This window comes from Arachis ipaensis, chromosome B10 (assembly GCF_059453495.1).
Source record: "Arachis ipaensis isolate K30076 ecotype BB chromosome B10, ASM5945349v1, whole genome shotgun sequence".
NCBI classification, from domain to species: Eukaryota; Viridiplantae; Streptophyta; class Magnoliopsida; order Fabales; family Fabaceae; genus Arachis; species Arachis ipaensis.
In genome coordinates, this window is record NC_142435.1 from 109,439,469 (window position 1) to 109,458,921 (window position 19,453).

At 36.0% G+C, this 19,453-nt stretch overlaps 1 protein-coding gene and 1 non-coding gene across 2 annotated transcripts; one reads left to right on the forward strand and one right to left on the reverse strand.

Annotated features, from left to right (window-relative positions):
- Window positions 1–7,830: 7,830 nt before the first annotated feature.
- On the reverse strand, window positions 7,831–7,938 carry LOC148581278 (small nucleolar RNA R71). The gene has a single exon (XR_015899705.1). It is a non-coding gene; the product is annotated as a small nucleolar RNA R71 (small nucleolar RNA).
- A 7,274-nt stretch (window positions 7,939–15,212) lies between these two features.
- Window positions 15,213–16,563, forward strand: LOC107624010 (chalcone isomerase-like protein 2). The gene is made up of 4 exons (XM_016326441.3): window positions 15,213–15,452; window positions 15,559–15,642; window positions 15,733–16,115; window positions 16,302–16,563. Coding segments are annotated over exons 1-4 (630 nt in total). The 5' UTR covers window positions 15,213–15,451; the 3' UTR covers window positions 16,464–16,563.
- Window positions 16,564–19,453: the final 2,890 nt, after the last annotated feature.

Below are 19,453 nucleotides of genomic sequence, written 5' to 3' on the forward strand. Positions count from 1 at the left end.
GAACACTCCATTTTAACATCTGTAGCTCTAGAAAAGCTCTTTCGAATGCAAGTAGGTCAGATCTGGACAGCATCTGCAGTGCTTTCTCTGTCTCTGAATCAGACTTTTGCTCCAGCTCCTCAATTTCAGCCCGAAATTACCTGAAATTGTACAAAAACATAAAAACTCAAAGTATAATCCAAAAATGTGAATTTAACACTAAAACCTATAAAAACTTAATAAAAACTAAACAAAACATGCTGAAACTATATGAAGAAGACTGACGGTAGTGTTAACGCCAGCTTAGAAGAAGACTTGTGGCGTTAGCAAGGCTGTTAACACCAGTACCAACACCAGGTCCAAAGGCACTCATGCAAGTATGAGAGCGTTAGTTAGTTGATGCCAGCGTTAACTTCAGAAAGAGCCACTTCTAACTTGCTTCAACTAAGGCCAAAAACCCACATCCAAGTACTTGAGGACTCATCTGAAGATTGTATATATAGGAAGAGTTTTGAACTTAGAGAAGGAAATACACAATTAGGCTTTTCTTTCTGCACTTAGTTTTACTTTTCATGTACTTTTCTTTTCTCTTTGAGTTTTCCAGAGCAATGATGAACTAAACCCCACATCATTAGGGGGAGGAGCTCTATTGTAATTCAAATGAATGAATTAAATTCTTCTTCTTCTCAATCCGCTTGTTGTAGCTAAGGGATAACTTTTGTGCTTAATAGATCTATTCACTACCGAAAGGGGGTTTAGATCCATTTGAATTTCTATGTGAGCCTCGGAAGGGGAATCATAGAAATTAGTTTAAAGCTCTTTCCCTCACAACTCTCTTGATCAATAAATTCCTGGTTTAAATTGAGGTCCTGAGAACTTGTGTGGCTTATGGATAAGAGAATTGAACTAAAACAAAAAAAAATTAGCCACGCTTTAAAAATGTGCCGATTTCTATCTGTGTCCATGTTTTACAAGTGTAATGCATGAAACATGACCAAATCTGTCACCAATCGCCACCTACATAAAAGTTTGGCCATTGACCGCTTTAGGGGATGCTTTTGAAGTGTGGCTAAATAAAAAGAGTAGCTAAAAAAAGGTTTGTTATTTTTCATTTTTTCAAGGTCACAAACCAACCCTCTAATGTTGAGAAGTTAGAGCCTGAAGAAGATGTGATTCACCATACTAGAAGATGTACATCCGTATTATTACCAACACATAGCAAAGACCAGTTTTGTTGTTAAAAAAGAACCACTATGTGGGAGACAAATAGCGGCAAGAAGGTGCCTATTAATTAAGTTTAACATTGTAACAAAGATGACTACCTCATATCCCATGTAAAGGCACCCAAGAGAAAACAAATAGTGTCCTCTGCAAACTGCAAAGTCCGTTGCTATGTAGCATATGACATGATGACTGGATAGTGGAGGATTTCTCGTTTAGAGTTAACACATACACACTCGCTTAATCCAAATCTATTTGACATGTTCCCAACAAATCGACAATTAAGTTTGCTCACGAAGGAGCTAAAACAGCAAAACAAGTATAACAACCCAATTTTTTTGTAAAATGACTTTTCAGCCTTTTTGAAATTAGATTTCGCAAAATTCCCATGACACTGTTTGTTTCAAATTAAAAGGCTGGGCCCAAATCTATAATAATAATATTTTATTATTTACTCAACAAGCACATTAAAAGTCAAATGTAGCCTTTTTGAGATCATATGATTACCGAGTCCAAAATTCAACTGGTATGGGATAATGCAGACTGATATGGGATATGAAATTAGACCTCAGTTGATTGTATTTATCCTGATGCATTTTATAACTACATTGGATATAAGAGAATGATATGGCTAATTTGGTTTGAATTCTACTAATGTAATACTAGTTTTCATTAATTAATTTTTTTAAATGATATTCACATATTTTTGTCAATGTTTTTTATTATTTTTGGAGTGCATTAGAGTATATGTAAAAGCACATACTAGATTTTTTTAAATTTGACAAGTATATACCCACGCTTTCAAAGCATGGTAATAGGTCCATGTATTTTTGGCTATGGGCACGCTTTAAAAGCGTAGCCGTATCTTCTGCTATAGGCACGCTTCAAAAGCGTGGGTATAAAGTCACACATATGGCCACGCTTTTAAGCGTAGCAAAACATAAGGCGTGGCAATAGATCAACACAATTAAGTGTGGTAATAGAGCTACCAACGTACTTGCAGATGTGACCCTTTCAAAAGCGTGTCGGTAGCTCAAAAAGCATAGTAAAAAGTTGTCGCTACATTTTTTGCAGCTATTCTCCACTCTTTAAAAGCGTAGCAAAATGTGGTTTTCTTATAACTCTGACCATCAAACGCAATATTTAGTTCTTAGTCTTTGAAAACAAACACTACCTAATACTTCATGTGACTCAAACTTACTAACACAAGTTGTAATAATTTGAAGTCCATGACCACTTAAATGATGCAATATTATAATATAATTATGTTATATGTATATAAAAGTTTAGCTATTAATTATTTATTTATTAAAATTATATATTTCTTTATTTTTCTATTGAAAAATACTTGATTATTTTACTGTGATAAATTTAATTATTTTATTATAACATGTTTAATTATTTTAAGGATAAAACACTTATACAAACCAAACCAATGCCAATATTATATAAATCACCCAAATCAAATAACGTTACATAAATGTCTCAAACCATACTTCTATATAAATTGAATTAAAATAATTCAAATTATACAATATAGTAATAAATTGAAACACATTCATTCGACTTACATGGAAATATTGTTTGAATTATAAATTGAATTGGTTAAATTCGAATTATACACTATGGTACTAAATCGAATCAGTGTGATTTGAATTAGTATGCAACAATGTAAATTGAATCAGCTTAACTCGATTTACTACTTGTAATAGATTATTGATATTTACAACTTTTAAGTTAATTATATTAACTATAAAACATAAATGTCAATAAGGAAGTACCCCCCATTTGGATTCAAATAAAATATCAAAAAAATCAAAACGAATAAGAATAAAAATCCAACTTTTGTGTTTTAGTTCAAATTTCAGAAAATCTACATTTTTATAAACTTATGAATTTAAAATGGAATATTAAACGATTTCTAAAAATTCATTAAAAATTATCCTTTGATTTATTAGCATCTAAAAAATTATTACCGGGACTTTTGATATTGAAAAAGTTAATATAAAGTATAGCCCTCCAAGGTAGCATAAAAGTTAAAACTTGAATTTTTTTCAAAGTCAAAAGTAACAGATAGTTATACATTATAAAATAACCAACTATATTTATACAATATGTAATTTAACTAATTATATTTATACTGTATTTTAATTATTTCTCAAAGAATCCCGTTAGGAAGCTAATGAGAAATCTTGACAATATATACAATGGGTTGGTTATTTAGTCTAATAAAAATAAATAATAAATTTAAAAACCTTCATTTAGTTATTTCATATCAAATTTTAAATTTCAAATTCTCCAATTTCAAATTTTAAATTTTTAAAAAATTCAGTTAGTTATTTTAAAAAAATAACCATCTGAAATCCTAATTTACTAAAGCATTTCACTCCAATACTCTCTTCTATTTCAACCGACGGCCGCCCCACCTTCATCAATTATCATCCCATTTCACCGTCGTTACTTGACTTGCCACACGCCACTCACCCTTAGTAAAAATAACCATCCACTTAAGGATAAAAATAATCATCTGCATACCTAATGAATTGAACATCTAACATATTTTAATTATATATAACTAAACCCAATCCAATCAAAATAATCATCTATATAAAAATTAAAATAACCATCTGCATACCTACTAAAATGATCATCCTAAATTGACCATTAAAATAGAAGAAGAATTTGAATAAACAGAAGAAACAACGATTGTGGTTAAACATAGTTTTGAAGGACTAGGCATGACAAAAGCGGCACTATTGTGAACCGTAGGGCTCAAATCTGAAAGAAGCTAACCATACTTGGATCCGAAGAAGAAGAGCATGGTAGTATCATCGGTGAGAAGAGGCTTGAAGGAATAGAAGAAAGTGAAGTGATGAGCGGATAATTTATACGCTTTTTGGCATTATTTTTAGTATGTTTTTAGTATATTTTAGTTAATTTTTATTAGTTTTTAAATACAAATCACTCTTTTGAATTTTACTATGAGTTTGTGTATTTTTTGTGATTTCAGGTATTTTCTGGCTGAAATTGAGGGACCTGACCAAAAATCTGATTCAGAGACTGAAAAAGAACTGCAGATGTTGTTGGATTCTGACCTCCCTGCACTCGAAGTGGCTTTTCTGAAGCTATAGAAGCCCAATCGGCGCACTCTCAATTGAGTTGGAAAGTAGACATCCTGGGCTTTCCACCAATATATAATAGTCCATACTTTGCTCAAGATTTGATGGCCCAAACAGGCGTTCCAAGTCAGCTCAAGAATTCTGGCGTTTAACTCCAAAACTGGCACAAAAGCTGGAGTTAAACGCCCAAACTGGCACAAAAACTGGCGTTTAACTCCAACAAAAGTCTCTACACATGGAAGCTTCAATGCTCAGCCCAAGCACACACCAAGTGGGCCCAGAAGAAGATTTCTGCATTAATTACTTATTTCTGTAAACCCTAGGCTACTAGTTCTCTATAAATAGGACCTTTTACTATTGTATTTTCATCTTGGTTCTTCTGGTTCCCTCTCTGCGGCCAAAGCCAATGACCTCCATTATCACTTTTGTATTTTCAACGGTGGAGTTTCTACACACCATAGATTAAGGTGTGGAGCTCTGCTGTTCTTCATGAATTAATACAAGTACTATTGTTTTTCTATTCAACTCAAGTCCATTTCTTCTCCAAGATATTCATTCGCACCCAAGAACATGATGAATGTGATGATTATGTGACACTCATCACCATTCTCACCTATGAACGCATGACTGACAACCACTTTCGTTCTACATGCAAACAAGCTTGAATGTGTATCTCTTGGGTTTCTAATCTAAGATTGGAACCTTCGTGGTATAGGCTAGAATTATTGGCGGCCATTCCTGAGATTCGGAATGTCTAAACCTTGTCTGTGGTATTCTGAGTAGGATCTGGGAAGGGATGACTGTGACGAGCTTCAAACTCGCGATTGTTGGGCATGTGACAGACGCAAAAGGATCAACGGATCCTATTCCAACATGATCGAGAACCGACAGATGATTAGCCGTGCGGTGACAGCGTGCGTAGAACATTTTCACTGAGAGGACGGGAAGTAGCCATTAACAACGGTGATGCCCAACATAAAGCTTGCCATGGAAAGGAGTATGAATGATTGGAAGAAGGCAATAGGAAAGCAGAGGTTTAGGAGGAACAAAGCATCTTCATACGCTTATCTGAAATTCCAACCAAAGAATTACATAAGTATCTCTATCTTTATTTTATGTTTTATTTATCTTTTAATTATCAAATCTCCATCACCATCTGAATTCGCCTGACTGAGATTTACAAGGTGACCATAGCTTGCTTCAAGCTGACAGTCTCTGTGGGATCGACCCTTACTCACGTAAGGTATTACTTGGACGACCCAGTGCACTTGCTGGTTAGTTGTGCGGAATTGTGACAAAGTGTGATTCACGTTTGAGAGCTCTAAGTCCTTTAGCGCCATTGTTGATGATCACAATTTCGTGCACTAAGTTTTTGGCGCCATTGCCGGGGATTGTTCGAGTTTGGACAACTGACGGTTCATCTTGTTGCTTAGATTAGGTACTTTTCTTTTTATTTTTCAGAATTTTTAAGAATGAATTTTAGAGTTTCAAGGTGATGTTCTTATCATCACAAAAGCTGATTGATTCTCATCAATTTAGCTGATGAATGTAATGTCCTGCTGAAGCTTGGCCAACCATGTCTAATCTTTTTAGACTGAAGCTTTAGACTAACATTGCATGATTCCTGGAATTCTTATTAAAAGTTTTGAATCCCTTTATTTTGTTTTCCATATAAGTTTTGAAAATCACAAAAAAATTTATAAAATCATAAAAATCAAAAATATTTTATGTTTCTTGTTTGAGTCTAGTGTCAATTTTTAAGTTTGGTGTCAATTGCATTCTTCTTGCATTTTTCGAAAATATGCAATAAGTTCTTCATTAATCTTCAAGTTGTTCTTGATGATTTCATTGCTCTGATCTTTAAATTCTCTTGTTTTGTGTGTTTTGTTGTTTCTCATACGCATTCTCAATTTGTTAGTGTCTCTTATATGAAAATTTTTTAAGTTTGGTGTCTTGCATGCATTGTTTATTTGATCTTAGTTGCAATTTTTATTGTTTCTCATCATTAAAAATTCAAAAATATTTTCAAAATTGTGTCTTTTCAAGTCAATAATACAGAGAATTGAAGATTCAGAACATTCAGCAGAGAAATTAAACAGAAAAAGCTGCGCGTTCAAAACACCCAGTGAAGAAGGAAAACTGGCGTTTAAACGCCAGCCAGGGTACCTGGCTGGGCGTTTAACACCCAAAAAGGTAGGATTTTGGGCGTTAAACGCCAGAATGGATGCCATTCTGGGGGTTTAACGCCAGGATGACACTAGAGGGAAGATTTTGTTTTTAATTCAAATTTTTTTTCAAATCTTCATAATTTTTCAAAATCAAATCTTTTTCAAATCATATCTTTTCAATCATGTCTCTTCAAAATCAATTTCTTTCTATTTTTTTATTTACTACTATTTTCGAAAATCCTTGCTAAAATTAATGATTTACTTCAAAATTTTCAAGTTGTTACTTGCCTATTAAGAAAGGATCAAATTTTAAATTTTAAGAATCATATCTTCTAATTTCTTGTTAGTCAAGTAATCAACTTTAATTTTAAAACTTTCTCTTTTTTTTAAATTGATTTTCAATCATATCTTCTCAATCATATCTTTTCAATCACATCTTTTTCAAAATTAATTTTCAATCATATCTTTTTAATTTCTTATTTCAAAATCTTTTTCAAAAATCACTTTATTTCTTTCCCAATCTTAGTTTTCGAAAATCATCAATCAAATTTTCAAAAATTTCTTTTAATTATTTTAAAATCTTTTTAATTTATTTTCGAAAATTCTTCCCCTCTTCTCACATCCTTCTATTTAAGGGACTAACACTCCTCCTCAAGGTGCAATTCGAACTCTATCCCTCTTGATAAGTTCGAATTCTCTTCTATCTACCTCCTCCTTCTATTCTTCTTTTCCTCTGACACCTCAAGGAATCTCTATACTGTGACATAGAGGATTTCCTACTTTCTTGTTCTCTTCTCTTTCATATGAGTAGGAACAAAGATAAAGGCATACTTGTTCAAGCTGATCCTGAACCTAAAAGGACTTTGAAGAGAAAGCTAAGAGAAGCTAAAGCACAATTCTCTTTAGAGGGCCTAACAGAGCTTTTCAAGGAAGAAGAAACCATGGCAGCCGAAAACAACAATGCCAACAATGCAAGGAAGGTGCTTGGTGACTTTACTGTACCTACTCCCGACTTCTATGGGAGAAGCATCTCAATCCCTGCCATTGGAGCAAACAACTTTGAGCTTAAGCCTCAATTAGTTTCTCTAATGCAACAGAATTGCAAGTTTCATGGACTTCCATTGGAAGATCCTCATCAGTTCTTAGCTAAATTCTTACAAATCTGTGACACTGTCAAGACCAATGGGGTTGACCCTGAAGTCTACAAACTTATGCTTTTTCCTTTTGCTGTAAGAGACAGAGCTAGGACATGGTTGGATTCACAACCTAAAGAAAGCCTGAACTCTTGGGAAAAGCTAGTTAATGCCTTGTTGGCAAAGTTCTTTCCACCTCAAAAATTGAGCAAACTTAGAGTGGAAATCCAAACTTTCAGACAGAAGGAAGGTGAATCCCTCTATGAAGCTTGGGAAAGATACAAGCAATTGATCAGAAGGTGTCCTTCTGACATGCTTTCTGAATGGAGCATCTTAGGTATCTTCTATGATGGTCTGTCTGAACTATCCAAGATGTCATTGGATAGCTCTGCTGGAGGATCTCTTCATCTGAAGAAGACACCTGTAGAAGCTCAGGAACTCATTAAAATGGTTGCAAATAACCAATTCATGTACACTTTTGAAAGGAATCCTGTGAATAATGGGACAACTCAGAAGAAGGGAGTTCATGAGATTGATACTTTGAATGCCATATTGGCTCAGAATAAAATATTGACCCAACAAGTCAATATGATTTCTCAGAGTCTGTCTGGAATGCAAGCAGCAACAGGCAGTACTAAGGAAGCTTCCTCTGAAAAAGAAGCTTATGATCCTGAGAACCCAGCAATGGAAGAGGTGAATTACATGGGAGAATTCTATGGAAACACCTATAATCCTTCATGGAGAAATCATCCAAATCTCTCATGGAAGGATCAACAGAGACCTCAACAAGGTTTCAACAACAATAATGGTGGAAGAAACAGGTTTAGCAATAACAAGCCTTTTCCATCATCTTCTCAGCAATAGACAGAGAATTCTAAGCGAAGCCACTCTGACTTAGCATCTATAGTCTCTGATCTACTCAAAACCACTCAAAGTTTCATGACTGAAACAAGGTCCTCCATTAGAAATTTGGAGGCACAAGCGGGTCAACTGAGTAAGAAAATTACTGAACTCCCTCTTAGCACTCTCCTAAGCAATACAGAAGAGAATCCAAAAAGAGAGTGCAAGGCCAAAACCACAACCCACACGGCCGAACCTGGAGAGGAGGAAGAGGCAGTGATCTCCACTAAGGAAGACCTCAATGGACGTCCACTGGCCTCCATGGAGTTCCCTGATGAGGAACCATGGGAATCTGAGGCTCACACAGAGACCATAGATATTCCATTGAATTTACTTTTGCCATTCATGAGCTCTGATGAGTATTCTTCCTCTGAAGAAGATGAAGATGTTACTAAAGAGCAAGTTGCTAAGTACCTTGGAGCAATCATGAAGCTAAATGCCAGGTTGTTTGGTAATGAGACTTGGGAGGATGAACCTCCATCGCTCATCAAAGAACTGGATGACTTGACTAGGAAGAGATTACCTCTGAAGAGACAAGATCATGGAAAGTTCTCAATACATTGTACCATAGGCACCATGACCTTTGAAAAGGCTCTGTGTGACCTAGGGTCAAGCATAAACCTCATGCCTCTCTCTGTAATGGAGAAGCTAGGGATCATTGAGGTATAAGCTGCAAGAATCTCACTGCAGATGGCAGACAATTCAAAGAAATAGGCTTATGGACTTGTAGAGGATGTCTTGGTAAAGGTTGAAGACCATTACATCCCTGCTGATTTTATAATCCTAGAGACTGGGAAGTGTATGGATGAATCCATCATCCTTGGCAGACCCTTCCTAGCCACAGCAAAAGCTGTGGTTGATGTTGACAGAGGAGAATTGATCATTCAAGTGAATGGAGACTCTCTTGTGTTTAAAGCTCAAGGATGTCCCTCTGTAACCATGGAGAGGAAGCATGAAGAGCTTCTCTCAATACAGAGACAAACAGAGCCTCCACAGTCAAACTCTAAGTTTGGTGTTGGGAGGCCACAACCAAACTTTAAGTTTGGTGTTGAACCCCCACATTCAAACTCTAAGTTTGGTGTTGGGAGGTTCCAACATTGCTCTAAACATTTGTGAGGCTCCATAAGAGCCACTGTCAAGCTATTGACATTAAAGAAGCACTTGTTGGGAGGCAACCCAATCTTTAATTATCTATGTTAAATTTTTATTTTCTTTTGTTATTTTATATTTTCTGTAGGTTGATGATCATGTGAAGTCACAAAAATAATTGAAAAGCAAAAATAGAAGGAAAAACAGTATTAAAAACAGAACACCCTGGAGGAGAAACTTATTGGCGTTTAAATGTCAGTAAAGGTAGCAGAATGGGCGTTGAACGCCCAGTCTGGCACCATTCTGGGCGTTTAACGCCAGAAATGGGCACCAGACTGGCGTTTAACGCCAGGAATGGGCAAGAAGCTAGTGTTAAATGCCAGAAATGGGCAGCAGCCTGGCGTTTAACGCCAGGATTGGCAGCAAGGGGCGTTTTGCACGCCACATGGTGCAGGGATGAGAAATCCTTGACACCTCAGGATCTGTGGACCCCACAGGACCCCCACCTACCCCACCTCTCTCTCTCTCTAATTTACCCATTCACCAATCACCTCAATACCTCTTCCCCAAAAATCCCTCACCTATCAAATCCCACCATTCTCTTCACCACTCACATCCATCCTTCCTAAAACCCCACCTACCTCACCATTCAAATTTAAAATACTTTCCCACCCAAACCCACCCATAATGGCTGAACCATACCCCCCTCTCTACTCCTATATAAACCCATCTTCACTCCTTCATTTTCACACAACATACACACTACCTATCCCCCTTGGCCGAAACACAAAACCCACTCTATCTCCTCTATTTCTTCTTCTTCTACTCTCTTCTTTCTTCTTTTGCTCGAGAACGAGCAACCTTCTAAGTTTGGTGTGTAAAAGCTAAAGCTTTTTTTGTTTTTCCATAACCATTAATGGCACCAAAGGCCGGAGAAACCTCTAGAAAGAGGAAAGGGAAGGCAAAAACTTCCACCTCTGAGTCATGGGAGATGGAGAGATTTCTCTCAAGGGCGCATCAAGACCATTTCTATGATGTTGTGGCCAAGAAGAAAGTGATCCCCGAGGTCCCTTTTAAGCTCAAAAAGGGCGAATATCCGGAGATCCGACATGAGATCCGAAGAAGAAGTTGGGAAGTTCTCACCAACCCCATTCAACAAGTCGGGATCTTAATGGTTCAAGAGTTCTATGCCAATGCATGGATCACCAAGAACCATGATCAAAGTGTGAACCCGGACCCCAAGAATTGGCTTACAATGGTCCGAGGGAAATACTTAGACTTTAGTCCGGAAAATGTGAGGTTGGGATTCAATTTGCCTATGATGCAAGGAGATGCACACCGATACACTAGAAGGGTCAACTTTGATCAAAAGGTTGGACCAAGTCCTCATGGACATCTGTGAAGAGGGCGCTCAATGGAAGAAAGATTCAAGAGGGAAGCCGGTTCAACTAAGAAGGCATGACCTCAAGCCCATGGCTAGGGGATGGTTGGAGTTCATCCAATGCTCAATCATTCCCACTAGCAACCGGTCTGAAGTTACTATAGACCGGGCTATCATGATTCATAGCATCATGATTAGAGAGGAAGTAGAAGTTCATGAGGTTATATCCTAAGAACTCTACAAGGTGGCAGACAAGTCCTCTACTGTGGCAAGGTTAGCCTTTCCTTATCTCATTTGTCACCTCTGCAATTCAGCTGGAATTGACATAGAGGAAGACATCCTCATTGATGAGGACAAGCCCATCACTAAGAAAAGGATGGAGCAAACAAGAGATCCCACTCATGGACAAGAGCATGAGGAAACTCCTCATCATGAAATCCCTGAGATTCCTCAAGGGATGCATTTTCCTCCACAAAACTATTGGGAGCAAATCAACACCTCCCTAGGAGAATTAAGTTCCAACATGGGACAACTAAGGGTGGAGCACCAAGAGCATTCCATCCTCCTCCATGAAATTAGAGAAGACCAAAGAACCATGAGAGAGGAGCAACAAAGGCAAGGAAGAGACATTGAGGAGCTCAAGCACTCCATAAGATCTTCAAGAGGAAGAACAAGCCGCCATCACTAAGGTAGACCCGTTCTTTAATTTCCTTGTTCTTTATTTTCTGTTTTTCGAAAATTATGCTTTATGTTTATCTATGTTTGTGTCTTTATTACATGATCATTAGTGTCTAAGTGTCTATGCCTTAAATCTATGAAAATGAATCCATCACCTTTCTTAAATGAAAAATGTTTTTAATTGAAAAAGAAAAAGAAGTGCATGAATTTCAAATTTTAAAACAGTTTAATTGTTTTGATGTGGTGGCAATACTATTATTTTTCTGAATGAATGCTTGAACAGTGCATATTTTTGAACTTGATTGTTTATGAATGTTAAAATTATTGGCTCTTGAAAGAATGATGGAAAAGGAGAAATGTTATCTGATGATCTGAAAAATCATAAAATTGATTCTTGAAGCAAGAAAAAGCAGTGAAAAGCTTGCAGAAAAAAAAAGGATATATGCGAAAAAAAAAAGAAGAAAAGCAAGCAGAAAAAGCCAATACCCTTTAAACCAAAAGGCAAGGGTGATAAAAAGGATCCAAGGCTTTGAGCATCAGTGGATAGGAGGGCCGACAGGAATAAAATCCTGGCCTAAGCGGCAAAACCAAGCTGTCCCTAACCATGTGCTTGTGGCGTGAAGGTGTCAAGTGAAAACTTGAGACTGAGCGGTTAAAGTCGTGGTCCAAAAGCAAAAAGAGTGTGCTTAAGAGCTCTGGACACCTCTAATTGGGGACTCTAGCAAAGCTGAGTCACAATCTGAAAAGGTTCACCCAGTTATGTGTCTGTGGTGTTTATGTATCCGGTGGTAATACTAGAAAACAAAATGCTTAGGGTCACGGCCAAGACTCATAAAGTAGCTGTGTTCAAGAATCAACATACTTAACTAGGAGAATCAATAACACTATCTGGATTCTGAGTTCCTATAGAAGCCAATCATTCTGAACTTCAAAGGATAAAGTGAGATGCCAAAACTGTTCAGAAGCAAAAAGCTAAAAGCCCCGCTCATCTAATTAATACTGATCTTCATAGATTTTTTGGAATTCATTGTATATTCTCTTCTTTTTATCCTATTTGATTTTCAGTTGCTTGGGGACAAGCAACAATTTAAGTTTGGTGTTGTGATGAGCGGATAATTTATACGCTTTTTGGCATTGTTTTTAGTATATTTTTAGTATATTTTAGTTAGTTTTTATTATGTTTTTATTAGTTTTTAAATAAAAATCACTCTTCTAGACTTTACTATGAGTTTGTGTATTTTTCTGTGATTTCAGGTATTTTCTGGCTGAAATTGAGGGACCTGAGCAAAAATCTGATTCAGAGGCTGAAAAAGGACTGTAGATGTTGTTGGATTCTGACCTCCCTGCACTCGAAGTAGATTTTCTAGAGCTATAGAAGCCCAATTGGTGCGCTCTCAATTGCGTTGGAAAGTAGACATCCTGAGCTTTCCACCAATATATAATAGTCTATACTTTGCTCAAGATTTGATGGCCCAAACAGGCGTTCCAAGTCAACTCAAGAATTCTGGTGTTTAACTCCAAAATTGGCACAAAAGCTGGAGTTAAACGCCCAAACTGGCACAAAAACTGGCGTTTAACTCCAAGAAAAGTCTCTACACATGGAAGCTTCAATGCTCAGCCCAAGCACACACCAAGTGGGCCCGGAAGAAGATTTCTGCATTAATTACTTATTTCTGTAAATCCTAGGCTACTAGTTCTCTATAAATAGGACCTTTTACTATTGTATTTTCATCTTGGTTCTTCTGGTTCCCTCTCTGCGGCCAAAGCCAATGACCTCCATTATCACTTTTATATTTTCAACTGTGGAGTTTCTACATACCATAGATTAAGGTGTGGAGCTCTGCTGTTCTTCATGAATTAATACAAGTACTATTGTTTTTCTATTCAACTCAAGTCTATTTCTTCTCCAAGATATTCATTCGCACCCAAGAACATGATGAATGTGATGATTATGTGACACTCATCACCATTCTCACCTATGAACGCGTGACTGACAACCACTTCCGTTCTACATGCAAACAAGCTTGAATGTGTATCTCTTGGGTTTCTAATCTAAGATTGGAACCTTCGTGGTATAGGCTAGAATTATTGGCGGCCATTCCTGAGATCCGGAACGTCTAAACCTTGTCTGTGGTATTCTGAGTAGGATCTAGGAAGGGATGACTGTGACGAGCTTCAAACTCGCGATGGTTGGGCGTGTGACAGACGCAAAATGATCAATGGATCCTATTCCAACATGATCGAGAACCGATAGATGATTATCCGTGCGGTGACAACGTGCGTAGAACATTTTCACTGAGAGGACAGGAAGTAGCTATTGACAACGGTGATGCCCAACATAAAGCTTGCCATGGAAAGGAGTATGAATGATTGGAAGAAGGCAATAGGAAAGCAGAGGTTCAGGAGGAACAAAGCATCTTCATACACTTATCTGAAATTCCAACCAAAGAATTACATAAGTATCTCTATCTTTATTTTATGTTTTATTTATCTTTTAATTATCAAATCTCCATCACCATCTGAATTCGCCTGACTGAGATTTACAAGGTGACCATAGCTTGCTTCAAGCCGACAGTCTCTGTGGGATCGACCCTTACTCACGTAAGGTATTACTTGGACGACCCAGTGCACTTGCTGGTTAGTTCTGCGGAATTGTGACAAAGTGTGATTCACGTTTGAGAGCTCCAAGTCTTTTGGCGCCATTGTTGATGACCACAATTTCGTGCGCCATGAAGCCGGTTCGGAAGAGAGGCACGCAAAAAAGCGACAGCAATATTAGGCTGCGTGTCGGAGGGCGAGGCGCATCAGGCTGATCGGCAAAGGTGAGGACGGTGTCGGTGGGAGGATGCGGCAGCGTCGGTATGACCGACGAGGAATTCAGTGATACGAGGTAAGGACCGAAGAGGATGACGGTGAGTTTTGAATGTGTATTGAAAGTTACGGTAAGATTAGAAATAACCGTATGTAGTGTGAATGGGTTTAAATACTAATTCTAATTTTTTAAATTTTAAAATTTAAAATTAAATAATTAATTAATAATCTAATTTTTAATTATAATTTTATCTTTTTTTTAATTCATTGTACACATTATATACAACTAGTTTTGGTTCTCAATATTTTCTCTTTCTCAAACTACATATTGTATAGATATAATTGGTCATTTTAATTATTGCACAAGTATCATCGTTTTATTTTTTATTATATTTTTATACCGAGCATTTTTGTTATAAAAAGGAGGCAGTAGGCTACCAAGTTGAAGCTGATGTATGATGATTAGGTAGATTGAGTGGTGAGGCTCGTGCCACCAACCCCAATCCGGACGGTTGGTTGTAACCTGAAAGTTTTCAAAATAGTCAAAGGCATGAAAATTGACCGCTAACACCTCCCCATCTAATCATCTCCATTTACTCCTATACGTCACTTAATTCTTAATCTTATTTTTTACACTATTAAAAATTTAAAATCTTAGTAACAATTAAATTTTACATTTATCTTCGGGTAATTACTAAATAAGTAAATAGAAAGATCATATCATCTATTTTTTGTGAAGGAAAAAAAGAGGTTAGAAAGTGTTAAGTCTGCAACATTGAATTAATTAGGATGGTAGAAGTTGAGTGACTTGAACAGTCACAGGTGCATGAACTACAAAGTCTACCTACCACCTTAGTTTTCGACTTTTCGGTCTTAAACCAAAGGCTCTTAAACTACCACACCCTTATATACCCATTCTGCTACTCCTTCTTCTATTGCTTCCCACAATTCATCATCATCCTTTCCTACACTAGTAAGACCACAACTCTCTTCAATTTCAGTGTTGTTTATTGATTTATTGATTTTATTTTTGTATGTTATGTTTTGTGAATTAATCATTTTTTGGGATTGAATTTCAGTGGCAAGTGAAACGGTAATGGTTGATGAAATCTCCTATCCTTCCACGATCACTACTACCAAGCCCCTGTCTCTTCTTGGTCATGGTAGGTATACTCTGCTTCCGTTGACTTGAATATTAAAAACAAATAATTAATCAACTTATTGATTTTGTTGTATGATGGATGATGATTCAGGAATCAAGGACATGGAGATCCATTTCCTCCAAGTGAAGTTCTATACAATCGGGGTCTATTTGGACCCTGAAATAGTGAACCACTTGACACAGTGGAAGGGTACACCCCCAAAGGAGCTTGAAGAGAAAGAAGAATTCTTTGATGGAGTGATTGCAGCTCCAGTGGAGAAGGTGATTAGGCTTGTGGTGATCAAAGAGATCAAGGGAGCACAGTATGGGGTTCAGATTGAGACTGCTGTGAGGGACCGTTTGGCTGCTGATGACAAATACGAGGATGAAGAAGAAGCTGAATTGGAAAAGATTGTTGAGTTCTTCCAATCTAAGTACTTCAAGAAGAATTCAGTCATCACATATCATTTCCCAGCGAACTCTCCAACTGCGGAGGTACCTTGCATTTCCGTTACTTTTGCTCTCTGCGAATATGTCCAAAAAATAAAATTGACTACAGAATTTAAGATTTAGAATTAGAAAAAATTGGCCGATGTTAGCCAAAGAAAATTGGCTTGCTAGTTGAGTTTCAGCATGGCAGTATATATTTAATTTTAGTTAATGGTATGGTTGTTAATGCAGATTGTGGTGTCTTTGGAGGGGAAGGAAGATTCAAAGTTTGTGGTAGAGAATGCCAATGTGGTGGAGACCATCAAAAAATGGTACCTTGGTGGCTCAAGTGCTATCTCACCCTCAACCATTTCATCTTTGGCTACCACCTTCTCTCAGGAATTGTCCAAGTGACACAAGACAAACTCTTCTGTGTTGCAATGATCTTGTTATGTTTTGCCGATTTCTAGCTACTTTTTCACTTATTGCAATAATATTTAATTATTGTATTTAATCGGTGCAAGTTGACTTATATATTTTTTTGCAACACTAGTGAAGACGAATACATAAATCTATCAGGAGAGATTGCATTTATCTAAATCTAAAGATAATAATATTGAACATAACAGCAGAATGCACCTTCTCCACGTTGGAATAGAACAACACAACACTAGTTAACTGTCAAAAATAAAATTCAGCATCAGTCTCGTTTACCAAATTAAAGGTTTTCGAAGCAAATTAAGCAACAACCAAATATCAAATTCAAAGTGACATGCAACAATTCTTCAGCTTACTAATCTAGGATCAAAATTACAATGTTTAAATGACAAAAAAAAAAGAAAAATTTATTTCATTTCGTCTATAAAATTATATTATGAAAATGACACAAGTTAGCTTAGAGGATTGGATTGCAATCACAGAGATACTCTTATATAGAATGAGAGAGTAAAGAGATATAAAAAGAAAATAAAAAACTGAAAACTTATCTGCAGTCAACTTTATATGAAGTGTTTTTGGATTATTGATATGTGTTATTATTTGATTTGATAAAAAAATCAATTTATTTTATACAAATAATTTAATTTAAAAAATTATTTAAGTTAGACTAAACAATTACTTTTACTAGTAACAAAAAAAAACAATTACTTTTACTTTCAGGATTTGGATCCTCTCAATTTTGAATTTCACTTTAGAGGGTAAAGTGTGATCTCTCACCATTTATTTCTTAGGTGGGACCAAGAAAGAATATGAGAGAGAAACTATTCAAGGGTGAGAGATCATACTTCACTCTCTAAAAATAAAAATTTAAAATTTAGAGAATTCAAATTCAATTTTTCAGAATTAATCTCAAATTTTTAATTGAGTGTATTTTTTTTATTCGGATTTCTTAATCTAATTTCTTATTTTAAATGTATTTCTTAATTTTTGTTTTTATTCAATTTTTTATGAATTATGAAAATCATTTAATAAAATAAGTAATTGATTATCTCATCCCACCATTTGATGTTAACGACAAGATTGGCTTAGCGTTAGACAATAGTTGTTCACGTCTTTATTGTCAAGGTTAACCTAGAGATTGATTATGTTATGATTACTTCCGAGATTGTAAAGTTAGTACTTTTGTCCTAAAAATATTATTTAAGAGTTATATTTTTTTATAAATAATTTAGGAAATATAATTAGAATGAGAGTTGATTTGATATCAACAACATTTAGAAATTAACGTTGTTTGTGTTGTCTATAAAAGTATCCAATTAAACCTAATAGACAATTGTATGAGAATTTTATCTTCTTTTTTAATCCATTATTCATAATTATTATTGTTTTTCTATACTTTTTTATTATTTTATTCTTGAATAATTCAGAATCCATGGAAGCTAACATTCATGAACTAAGATTGTAATCATCTGGTCTCCATTGCTTATATAGTTGAGACTCTATCCCAACTTGTTGATTTGCAGTAGAATCAAATTGTGGAGGAACACAATTTTGATAAAGATGAACCTCAAGATCCTACCCTCTAATGGCAAATAATACTTGTTGCCATGTTTTGTAATTGTTCTCACATAATTTCTCACTGATTGGATTAAAGAATTTTTTGTTGAAGAAATTGATTGGAAGAGAATCAATAACAGAAGAAGAATTTGTGGCGGTGTTGGTGGTGAAGTCACCAGAAATTTCAGGTGTGGAAGCCATAGATCAAAACCCAATAACTCTTGGTACCATGAAAGCTTTCTCATATGCCTTCAATGGCAAGAAGCAGAAACTAACCAAGAGTGAAAGAAAGAATGAAAACAGAAACAGTTGAAGTAAGAAAGAACTAGAGAGCACTATTACTTGCAAAAGAAAGAAACAAACTGATAATGCAAAAAACAAAAAAAAGCAGCTAGCTATCAATTAGACAGAGTGACCTATTTATACGTGAGTGCACTTAGCTAGAATTGGTCAATGACTCTAGCTCTAACAACTGCTACAACAGAAAACTAACTAATGCACTCTTGATTCTTGATCGTTCTATTTTGCTATTTAACTCGCTCAAATTGTTGCTCTCCTTCACAGGAACCACATCATTGTATTTTATTGGTCGGACCAAAACAAATAATGTCTTTTTGGCCTAAAATGCAGAAAAACCAATTTTATTAAACCATTAAATTTAGGCCGGCTAAAACTCGTGCAGAAGCTGTTTCTCTTGTTTAACACATTTTTGCATGCGTAGAAATTTATATCGATTTATATCCGAGCAAAATCCAAAAAAGAAAAAAAAAAACTTGTTATCAGTAATTATGAGTGTTGCAATGTTCCAAATACGCAAATTGAATTAGTGCCGATTGCAACTTAAAAAAGAAAAGGAGAGAAGGGGGTTTGATTCTCGCCAACATTGCACTCAATTTCGCACATACAAACAAATGTTGCCTCGCTTGTTGCATGTCACTCTCTTACTATAGTTGACAAAATTAATGCTTCCGTGGTTGTTCAAATTGTGTGCTTTAGTGGGATTCCTTCCATATTGTTAATTAGCATAGTCTTCTACTTCCCAACTCAAACCAAGATGCAAATAATGGAATAATAATTTAAAAGAGGAGGCATGAAACAAAAGATGTATCGTGGATCAGTAGCCATGCACCCATCATCAAACAGGTGTTAAAAGAGACAATGGTCTATGAGGTCCTTTTTTTTTTTAAGAAAAAAAAGGGAAAAATAAAGCATTGACGTAATGTCAATTTCAATCTTCACAGTATATCCACAATTCTCATTACTTGGTTGAAATCCAAAGGTAGTGGTGGAAATGGAATGAAATTTTCCTTTTCTATTTTCAACATGTGGGCCTAAGAAGCCCATAAAGGGGGTATTATAGGAGAAGAAGCAAAGAGATTGAGATTCCATGACCCATGAGCATAAACAAT

Coding starts and splice junctions, on each gene's coding strand:
- LOC107624010 (XM_016326441.3), top strand. Junction 15,643..15,732: donor CCTGTCTCTTCTTGGTCATG/GTAGGTATACTC, acceptor ATGATGATTCAG/GAATCAAGGACATGGAGATC. Junction 16,116..16,301: donor CGAACTCTCCAACTGCGGAG/GTACCTTGCATT, acceptor TTGTTAATGCAG/ATTGTGGTGTCTTTGGAGGG.